General features: G+C 40.7%; 1 protein-coding gene across 2 annotated transcripts; it reads right to left on the bottom strand.

The window, feature by feature from the left end:
• Positions 1 to 539: 539 nt before the first annotated feature.
• On the bottom strand, positions 540 to 10194 carry HDC (histidine decarboxylase; the record flags this gene model as incomplete). 2 transcript variants are annotated; one of them, XM_082290475.1, is made up of 12 exons in its annotated part: positions 9977 to 10194; positions 8993 to 9165; positions 7871 to 7984; positions 7007 to 7129; positions 6076 to 6210; positions 5022 to 5165; positions 4700 to 4766; positions 3742 to 3904; positions 3546 to 3636; positions 2272 to 2370; positions 1482 to 1583; positions 540 to 1298 (listed from the first exon to the last, which is right to left on the bottom strand). In XM_082290475.1, the coding sequence occupies exons 1-12, from the start codon at positions 10002 to 10004 to the stop codon at positions 540 to 542; spliced, it is 1998 nt and encodes a 665-aa protein (XP_082146601.1). In that variant the 5' UTR covers positions 10005 to 10194. The 2 variants fall into 2 exon arrangements, with proteins under 2 accessions (XP_082146601.1, XP_082146602.1); XM_082290476.1 differs by lacking the exon at positions 2272 to 2370.
• Between the last annotated feature and the right edge of the window lie 794 nt (positions 10195 to 10988).

The following is a 10988-nucleotide window of genomic DNA, read 5'->3' as shown; positions in this document are numbered from 1 at the left end:
ACATATGGACTGGCAGTGCTGCTATGTTTAACTCTGGGAAAATTGCCCTAATGCAGCAAAATCTCTTAGAGAGGCTACATCCTTCTTTTTGCATAGTTCAGAATTAATGTTGGCATTGTCTGCACACACAGATCCTCACATCAGTCTAGCGAGTCCTAGTCAGGTATCAACCCCCCCCCCCCCAAAAAAAAAAACCAATGGTGCAAACAGAGACCTAAATAGTTTATCCCCTCCTGAGGCCACCATACTTTGTCAAAGTGGTCCCAGCCTACCAGCTGGAAACTGTTGATTACCAGGACTGATAAGGTAGAAATTGGCATTTTCTTTACCACAGTCTACAAAACAGAAAGTTTCATGCTATATGCCTACAAGATTTATTTGACATTTTCATCTATAAATACACGAGGTTTTCACCAGTAAAAGCAAAGGAATTTTCTCAGTGGTCATTGCCACTGCTTACATTTTGAACAAAAGAACATGTAGTATTGCATGTGAATAAGCAAACCTGTTCCTTCTCTAAGACCAAGCTCTCTTACTTGTTAAACAATGGCTTGCAGAGGACAACAAGGTAGCTGAAGGCCACACTGAATGCTACACTCTGGAAAGCTTGGGACACTGTAGAACTTAATTAGTTTTTTGAAGGCACCTTTTTTGAACATCATCATGTCTTCAGGCAGCCTGGAAAGAACTCTGGCATTTGCACGAGACTCCTTGTCAGCAGCTGCTGCTTTGGGGTTACATTGCTCAAGATTACCAGTCATTGGCACACTGGTGCAGCTAAGGGAACGTGCTGTCTTTTTCTTGCCTTGAACAGATAAATAACTGAATAAAAAAGAGGTTAACTTATGTTTGGTAACGTCTTGGACATCTTCTGGAAAACAGCTATCCAGAGGATGCCCTTGACCTTTCACCTGCTGACTAATCACACGTGTACTGGGACTCACTGATGACTTCTTGGGCTGGACTACTGTTTTTCTGGAAGGTGTTTTGTATTTCCCTCCATCTAAATAAAGCTGAGGAACATTACTAATGGCATCAGAACTAGGCTGAACTACTGTAGTGGGGATTCCTGTCCCATCACCAGAATTGATGCAGTGCAACCCATAATTCTGGCTAATGATTTGGGCTGCAGTGTGTTGAATGATGCTCCAGTCCTGCAGAATATCTTCCCTGGTTGTGAACTGAGAGGTTACGGTAAAGCGAATGATGAACTTGTCGTGGATGGTTGCTGGAATGAGGAAGAGCCTGCCAGAACTGCTTAGTTCTTTCAGGAGTTTTTCTGTCAGCCAGTTGGGACCCTGTTTTAAATATGAATAATAAAAAAACCACTATAGTTAGAATTCCCAGTGACATCCAAACATATCTAAGAATTCCAATCACAAATTCTTACACGGAAATTTATTCACAGTTTTTAATGTCTGGGGAGAGATAAGCTGTGGTCAGTTCATTCCAAAGAGACATGCAAAAGGACCAGTCTTTACCTTTAGGCGAAATACAACCAGTCCAAGATGCCTCTTGGCAGGAATTTCAAAGAGTGGATCACTTTTAACCAAGGATTCAAAGAATTTGGCTGTTTCAGTACCCTATAATTAATAGGAAAAAAAAAAGTTATATGTTGGTTTGTAACAAACCTACTGTAAGGCACTAAACTGGGTAGTTAAAAAGAATTCCTTTCCTTCCTAAAACACATTCCAATGCATGAATAAGAGCAAACAGAAAAATTACATCAAAGCTAAGAATTTTAAAGTCTGTCTCTATTTGCCCAAACCCTTGACAATGAACATGAGTAACTGGCATATACAGAGGGATTTTCTAGAGGGAGGTTTGAAAACAGAATCTGCCTTTTCATATTAGAGTCCTTTTGTGGCAACCATTGATCCACAAAGTGACCCCTTGTATTTACACTCCATCAGAGACATAAGCCTGTACATTTTCATAGTGATGGGTTCAGCTATTCATCACAGCCTGCCTCCCAGATAGGTGCCATTTGGCCTCAAAGAAAGCTTCTCCAGATTATTGCTCAGTGAACTGCAGAAGGCAGTGACTTACCAAGCCCCTTTCCATTGCCCAGTGCTGTCAACAAGGGGGACCAGAAATGTCTTGTCTACACAGCCAGTCTTTACAGATTATTTCAGGGTAAAACCAGCACACATTCAGTGTTCACATGCAAGCTTTGCGTGTGAGAGGATTTCTGTTACCCATCTCTGTGTCTCTGAGTTTACTAACCTCACCTACCAAGAACTGAACATAACACATTGGTAATTCACATACGTGTCGGACATGAGCTTGAAGCTTTTTGACCCCAAACGAACGAAGCACAAACCACAGCTTCAAAGAACGAAATCGACGACTCAGTGGAATTTGCCAGTGCTGTGAAAACACAACAGTGCCTCAGTGAGTGCAGAAACAACAGAAAGGAGAGTTCCCCTTCCACTGCTACATCTCTTGCTTCAAACTCAGGTCAGAAACCTCTGTTGAGAGGAATAGTGTTGTCTTACTGAAAATCTGCTAAGCCTAGGAAACAGCCATCAAAGAAACACTGTGTCCACATATTTTTCAATTATTTGCAAGAACAAGATTTTGGCCATTCCCCTTAATCTATGGCCTATCTATGCTTAGAATTTTAAATTAATTACCAGCTAATAACAACAACTTAGCATTTAAGAGCATGATCAATTTAAGATGTGGCCATTTACATTCTAGGACTCAGTGTTCACTTCAGCTCCTGTAATTTGCATATTTAAGTGCCATTCTGAACATTTTCCCAAATCAGCTATAAGCAGCAAGAGCTGATCCAGGGGTAGACAGTTCCAGACAAAGTAACATCTACTGCAAGGAAAAGGATGAGAAAACGTGTAAAGGAGTATTTCAGGGGAGCTGCACAATCACGTGTAGAATCCAATTTAACCACAAGAGGGACTCGGTACCCCTTTTTGGATCCCTCCTTCCACTCTCGTGAAAAGCACTATTGATTTCAAGAAAACAATTATCTTTTCAGGACTAGGGTGAGATCATAGCAGAAATAATTGGCAGTGAATATTCCTTTGTATTACTGTACTGAAACCTGCTGTAAGATGTATCTGAAGTGAAATGCCTCTTGGCTCTCCAATGAATACCTTAATCGAAAGAAAAAATGTAATTCATTCTCCTGCTGTTTCAGAGCATGCTGTTTCCATTGCTTACTCCTTTCTCTCTTTTATTACATACCAGAGAGACAAGAAATCCAGCCAAAATGGCATCAGTAGGAATTACTTCAGCAACACAAGGTACAGAAATGACCCTTTGCATTAGAAAGGCAAGGCTGGATCTCCATCTGTGTAAAAATCTTAAGTACTTCAATCTGAAAGCAATTTTATAATTAATCTTCACAACCAGGACTCACAGCAAAGTTTGACTATTTTCTCTGCATTAGGATGTCAGTATAATTTGGTTTATGTACCAAGACCAGCTATAAGATAAGCATACTCCGGAATGTGAGAGGAATTTCACACTCTGTTTGAACATTTTATAGGCAATAGAAAGTATCATCTTAAATAATAACTTACCATGAAGTCAATTGCAGCTCCTGAATTGGCATGTCTGAGGTAGACAGGGTTAACACTGAAGGTTTGATGTAACTTGTATTTATCTTTAACCCTATCAATTGTAGAAGGAACTAGAGTTAGCAAAATAAATGCAGAGAAAAACTTTGCAATTTGCATGCTATCCTTTTGGTGTTGTTTGTTCTTTGACTATACTCACCAAAATCCAGTGCAGTCAAAATGGACCATCATCCACTTCGAAGGATTAAAAGTAAAGGAATCTGCATATTCAATTCCATCCAAGAACAATCGAAATTCAGGACATACAAATGCTGTTCCTGCATATGCAGCATCGATATGAAGCCAGAGTCCCTCAGCATCACCTGTTGGAATTGAGATTGTTGTTATGGAAGGGACATAAGGAACCAAAGTGCATGCTTCAACTCTCCTCTCTGCAAACCAGGTGCAGTGTTCTGAAGGAGGCAGACAAGCAGTTGACAACCTAGTTTGATTCTAAAGGTGTGGATCCATAATGCCAAAATACAGGATAATGCTGAAACCAGGTGGACTGTGTAACAAAAGTCACTGTTCCATATTTCATGCAAGTGAATCTTTTTAACATTTGATTTCTCTCACCTGCCCTTTCACTAAGTGAAGTTCCCCAGTACCTCTCAGCTGCACAAAGCCAAAATAAAGACATAGTGGCAAGCAACATAGGACCCAGAAACAGAAGCCACAATCTGACCCATAAGAGAAAGCTCCTCAGGACTTCAGCAGCTACTGGTCAGAATTTATGCTGGAATAGAATTTGCAACCATGTCAAATTTCACTGTGAAACTGGTTGATCCAAAGGATGTCCTACCAGAATCTACCTTCAAAACTACTTTGCTAGATTAAATATTAATGTATCCATCCTACAACAGCACCACACATTCTGTATTTCCTGAATAACCACATGAAAGATTTATCAGTTGGCAAATTTCATCCATCTCAAATAGAATGTATTTTAGCATCCTAATCTAAATCTTACAGACATCACTGCAAAGTCTTTTACTGACTTCAGTGGTCCCTGAAACACGTCTGAAAAACTCAGCTCCCCTTTGTTTTGGCATGAAAAAGTCTCACACTGTCTTTTAGACACATTCACAGTTTAAAATCAGGAAAAAAAAGACACTTACAAACTGGACCCAGTTCTGAGAGATTGTCAAAAGCACAGACACCAGTTGTTCCCAAAGTTGCACAAACCTAAAAAAAAAACCCACCTGTTATAATGGATTTGTTTTCTTTTAATACATGGATGCAGCACTTTAAAAGTGGGCAGTTTATTGCAGACAGGCAAAACATTAAAATTTTTTATTTAATACAATAGAAATTCTTGTATCCATTTGAACCTTCACCTAATGTATTTTAACACAACGAGAAATTTTTCATATGTAATTTCATGTTGACATTAAGAATATAACACTATGTCAATACCCCCAACCAGAAAGTTGAACATACAAAGACTGGCACTAGGCCTTTCTTTCTGTCTTCTGCAATGGCTTTCTTCAAAGTTTCACCTCTGAGGGAAAAGTTCTCATCCACAGGCAGAAATTTTATCTTCACCAGAGAAATCAAGCCAGCCTTTTCTACAGAGGAATGTGCCTTTAAAATAAGAAAAACAGTAAGAACACAAGCTCTGAGGCTGAACAGCTCTGGCAATTTATGGCTTTATGAAAGACAGTGGTGGCAAGAAATACAGGGATAACGACCTTATTGTAATCCATATTAATACAACTCTGAAAGCATCTTTTTTGTGAGTAACTGTAAGAAACACTACACTGTAATTCCAAAGAATGCTTCATTTATTTGTGTACTGGTTTCTAAAATATAATAATAGGCATCCTCATCTTGTGTTTGGAGGGCCATTTATCAAAACTCAGCTCTTAAAGGAGCCTCTAGAAATGAATCAACCTCAGTTTATTCCTTCCTCCCTGCCATAAGAAGGTAAATCCCCTGAAGTGTGTTTACTTCTGGATAGAGCAAAACACCTGCAAGAGAAAGTCCCTTTAGTTATACTAAGAGAGAATCAGCATGAGTGTCTCTCTTATGGCAGTTTTCCCAAGGGAATGTAATTGTTCAGCTCAGGAGGCCAAGGACAGAACAGGTTTGCTGGCAGAGGCCAACAGTGGAGCCCACAACCAGGAGCAGCATTTAGGTAACAATACCTTGAGCATGCCTGTTTCTGAGGGGATAGAGGCTGGGAAGAAACACGAGCTGAAGCAGCATGAGATCAACACCTAGTTCCTGGAGTAAGGCTTTGTGAAAAACAGGAAGGAAGTGCAGAAATCAGTCATGTGAAACAAACCCTTGAGGACTGCCAAGACCCTAAAAACCTCGCCTCGCACTGATTTAGTTTCCCCATTTGCAGAAAGCAGCAGTAGAGGATCTGGTTCATGCTTGTAAGGCATTCCTGTGTTTTCCTCTTTGTACAGAAATGCAACTTCACATGGCATAGGCTGAGTGAGACAACAGAAGCAATTTGTTTTCCTTGTAATCAATCATAAGAACCTACTTGATCAGATGCATAAGCAATGAGGCGAGAATTGAGCGAGGACTCATCAGTGTCTGGCTCGGAAACCTTCATCTCCAGAATTTTGTTCTTCCTTGCTGCCAGCAGTGCAACCAAGGTTGATTCGCTCACAGTGCTCTGCAAAGACATTGCTCATTTACTGCAGCTGCTACTTCATTGCTGTTTTGCCAGGGATCTGCTGAAATCAGTGAAGTGCCCAGCTGCCCACTGGCTCTTTTATTCCTACTCCTGCTTTTCTCTGATGCAGCAGAGAGTCATTACCTGATGAGCAGCTCTCTGGGCCAGCAACACAAAACAAAGCCTTTTAACTGCTGTATATTTTAATGTGCAGCACCGAGTTCTGCAGAGTAAATAAATCACATTTTCCTTTTGTTCTACAGATCATTTCCCATAAAATTACAAACATGAGCAAAGCCCCTTATAACAAAGATGCAGCACTGATTCCAGGGAACTATTGCTTAGGCCTTCCAGAAGGCAGTAAAGGTTCAGGCCTTGATCTTGCACCTCTCAGAGACAAAAGCAGACAAGAGAAAAAGGAAAAGTAATTTCTTGTGTGGCTAAGGACTATGGCAGAAAGACATTGACAAGAATTCCTTCTCTAATTATCTAAGAATCACTTTAGTGCAAAATCTGGTGATGTCAAAGAGATTGGAGAAATGAAATCTGACTTTCATTTTTCCTTACAAAGACCACAAGAATACCTGCTGTTTGTTCATAACACAGCACCAAAGCAATAGCAGTTTCTATTCTATAATCTTCTACATTTAATACTAAAATTTGGGAAAATAATGCCAAATTGGGATTCAGACCCATACAGAAATTTTTGTTGGTTTTTCCTCTAGCAAAACTATCACCCAGAGAGAAATTCACTTGAAAACAAAACGCTGATGAGGCCATCTCTAATCTCCCCTACCTGTAATACTCCTCCACCCACACTGTCAGGATGGTGGTGCAGGAATTTATCTGGAAGGCCCAGCATTTTAGCCAACCAATCCATCACATTCATTTCCAGTTCTGTACAGGCTGGGCTGGAGGCCTAGAAAAAATTTAAAAAGGAGAATTAGGCTGTATTTCTCCCTGGGGGCTGATCCCTCATCCAGCTGAGAGCTCAGAGAGGCAATGAGCTCATCTGATACAGCTACGTGGAGACCACAACCATCAATCTCTTACAGGTTAGTGAGCTTCTTTCCTACACAGAGGCACACGTCTAAAAATCTGGGCAACTTTGCCACTGGGGAAAACACTGGCTTCAGAAACTACTGCAATGTGCAGAATCATAACCAAGTAGTGCTGTGTAGCTGCTGCAGGAGGATACAAAATATGCATATATTCTGGGCCAGGCCACCAAACAACTACTTTCAGAAGAGGAAAAATAGGAAATGGGTTCTCTCCAAGCAGCAGGAGAACTGGAATGGAGCCCAATCCAGCCCTGCAGTCATGGATGGTGGCTGCTCTACTGCCTACACTGCTTGTGTAACAGTCTTGGCACTGAGACTAGATGACAAGGAACAATGCTCACAGTGGGATATGCAAAGAATTCGAAACCAGACATTTCTAGTATATTTTCTTCGTTCACCTCTTACTACTAGGTAATGTTTGTACTTACATATTCTTTTGGGGTTTTTTTTTAAGTGACAATTTTCATTTATGCAAACAACATACAATTGATTAAAACAAACAATTGTATTTACTCAGAGAACAAGAAAGAATGACTATGACCTGCTCTAGCATATTACACATAGGAGAGAAATGTCTGAAAAAGCCCCAAAAAATTTACCCATGTGAATCCCAAGCAGTTAATTGCATCAGCCAACATATCTCCAAGGAGTGAAGGCCAGGAAGTTAGAGCTGGGAAGTAGGCATGCATGTGTGGACTTTGCCAGTGGACTACCTAGAACAGAATTATGTAGAAATCTGAAAATGTCACAAAACTCTGCATGAGATGTAGTGGTTAGTATCTGTTTGAAGTGAGGGAAAAGGATTACAGCAACGTAATACGTGCAACTATACATCAGCTAGCAGAAAACTGCCGAGATAATATCAACAGGAGAGCAGCACTAGCAGATGATAACATTGTGTCATTAATAGATAAATTGCAAATAACAGCAAAAGCATTTATCTGAATTAGACAGGCAAAGATTCTGAACAGGAAAGAATGTTGTGCCATGTTTGAAAGACCAAAGTCAGAAAGATTTATCAAAATATTTATCTTTATAAAGGGAATCCTTGCAACAAAGTTGCTCATTTTGTCAAACAACAGCTTGCCTTTAGATACACACAGCAGTTTACAACTATATAAACCCTTCTATACACCTGGAGGCGCTTGTGTGTGGGACACCAACATAAATCCATGGACTCTGATTGCCTCTCCTACCAGATGAAGTTTCTGCAAACATCTATTTAAAAATTTGAGAACACACTTTGAAAAAGCTTCTTACACAAAACATGTAATTTAGTAATATGAACTCCCTTAGCAGAATCTGCAGTATTTATGTACAAGAAGAAGTAGATCTTTACATTCAGAGTACAGGAAAAATCATGAAGTTGGGCAAGAGTTGTTTCACCTTGCTGTGCCCGAGTTTCCACACCTCTGAAATTGAGATTATACAGTTCAGCAGGTAGAGACATTGTGAAGTTAATGATTTTCTGACACTGGTGTATTTGTTTTCCTATAAGAAAATATGAGTTATATACAAAGTACTTTAAAAATACATTCACAATCTAACCCCTATAGTTAGGAACACAACTGTAGACATAACATCTACAAGATTTATTCTATATTTTTGGGTACTTTACTTATTTAGAAGAATGCTCTGCAGAACCTGTGCATTCCCAGGATTAAGTGTTCACCCCAGGTAGTAATGGCTTTGTCCTGTCATGATTATACTTTATTTCTTACCCCTGGCATAATAATCTTCTCTATATCTCCAAAGATGTTGTCCCAGCTGTCTGGGTCCATTGGGGCAGAATCTGGCAGCTGGGCTCTCATGTAACCTGGCTGGACGTCAGGAGTCACCCGTCTCTCTCTCACATTGCTCAGGTACTGGCAAATGTAATCCACCATCTCTTTCCCTGCAAGAGGCAAACCAGTGTTTTCAGTTTTAGTTACAGAAAAACTAACTAGCAGTACCAGCACTCCACAGAGTCAGTCCTTAGCATTGGACAGGGACTGCATTAGCACTGGAATATTGCTCCCAGCTCCTCCCTGCTACACCCTACTTGTCCCACCTAATAATGTAGGGACGGTTACTAAAACAGGCTCACAGGGCTTTTTTCAGTGTCATCACTGAATAGTTCAAATGCACCTTTAAAACACAATCATGGTAAAAGTACAGTTTGTTTGGTTACTGAAAGGTTAGATTTTCTTGGCTACAAATTAACTGAAACTGCATCTCACAGGAATTAAATTTTCATAATGTCCTACACTTCCTTGTCATTATGGCACACCCCCTTTTGCATCTTCTGAAATCAGCTGCATAGCTCCACACCTTTTCTCCACTTTTTGAGGCAATCTCCTCCAGCCCTAGAACCAAAACTGGCTCTCCATCTGCAGAACTGTCCAAGTATCACTGCAGTCTCAGGGTGTCAGCCAGGGAAGAGCCACTGTGCATAACCCCTTAGCACAAGTTTTTTCAGAATTACAGCTTTGCCACAGCATCTTAGATGTAAGACCAAAAAGGCTAAGTTACTCACAGACTCTAAATCCATTAATTTAAACTCAACTCTGGGACACATTTTTGCCTCAGCTGATCCAAGTCTCAAGGACAAGTGCACAAATAAAGAGTGTATAGCCCATCCTAATTTTGGGTACCACTTGCAGCCCTCCAACAGCTGATCTCCAGAAGCAAATGTTACCTATTTGCAAGAGCCAAGGATCACTCACCTCTCTGTCTGTACTCCTCAGGCTCCATACTGCTTCTTCAGAAATGCACCTCTTCAAACCTGGGCCACAACCTTTTGGGAGCTGTGGTCAGTTTGGTCTGCTGCCCTGCCAGCTGCTTCCCCCTTTATAGGTCCCTTTATCTCTCAGACTCGCGCATTCTGGAAAAGGTTTAACAAGCAGGTTATTGGTGAGTGTTTATCTAACTCCTCCCAGCTGAGGGTTTTACAATCTCCCATGTTCTCATCTGTGCTCTTTTGATGTGTAAGATAGTGTATCACTAAGAGGAGGTGCCTCTGCACTTTCCCATTTTTAATCAATCTTTCAGAAGTCTCCCAGTAATCCATGCCATGAATATAAGGCACATTAATATGAGACCTGTGGGAGAGAAAAAGCTCAAGAGCTTTCAAAACCAAATAAAAGCTAGCAGATGTTACGCCAGCACACCCAGCTACTGTGCTAGCAGTAGCCATTAAAACAAGGTACCAGCACAGAACAAGTTTGACACAGAAGACAGGGACTTTTCCTAAGAATTCTTTTGAGAACTCCTTTTTCCCCAAGAAAAGAGTATACCTACATCCCCACAAGTCTTCAGTCCGTATGCTGTCAGTCCCATGCTGCTAGAAGGAAAGGCTTTACAGTTATTGCCAGTTCCAGAATTACAATACGAAGCAGCAATGATCCTCTTTGTGGATTTCCTGCCCCTCAGATCAGAGCAGGTTACACTAAGCAGGGTGACGTTCCTCCATGGATATCACCCTAGACCACTGAGCTGGGAAAATGCATCTTTTCCCCTCACTGTGCTTGCTTTTTTCTCCCATATGATATGCATAAGCAATGGGATTTAGTCTTGTGCCTCCAGAATTCCTCCAAGTCCTCCACCTGAGTTGCTCTCAGTTTGAAAGAACAGCCTTATAGATTGCCTCTTGTTCCAGTTTTAGGACCTGAAAACACATCCTGACCTCTCTCTGGCAGCACAATCTTTGACACTACTCAATATTGAATTATCATCTTC

This window comes from Coloeus monedula, assembly GCF_965178545.1.
Source record: "Coloeus monedula genome assembly, chromosome: 14".
NCBI lineage: Eukaryota > Metazoa > Chordata > Aves > Passeriformes > Corvidae > Coloeus > Coloeus monedula.
Note: the sequence above shows the minus strand (reverse complement) of the source record. Positions and strands in the feature narration are given on the sequence as shown.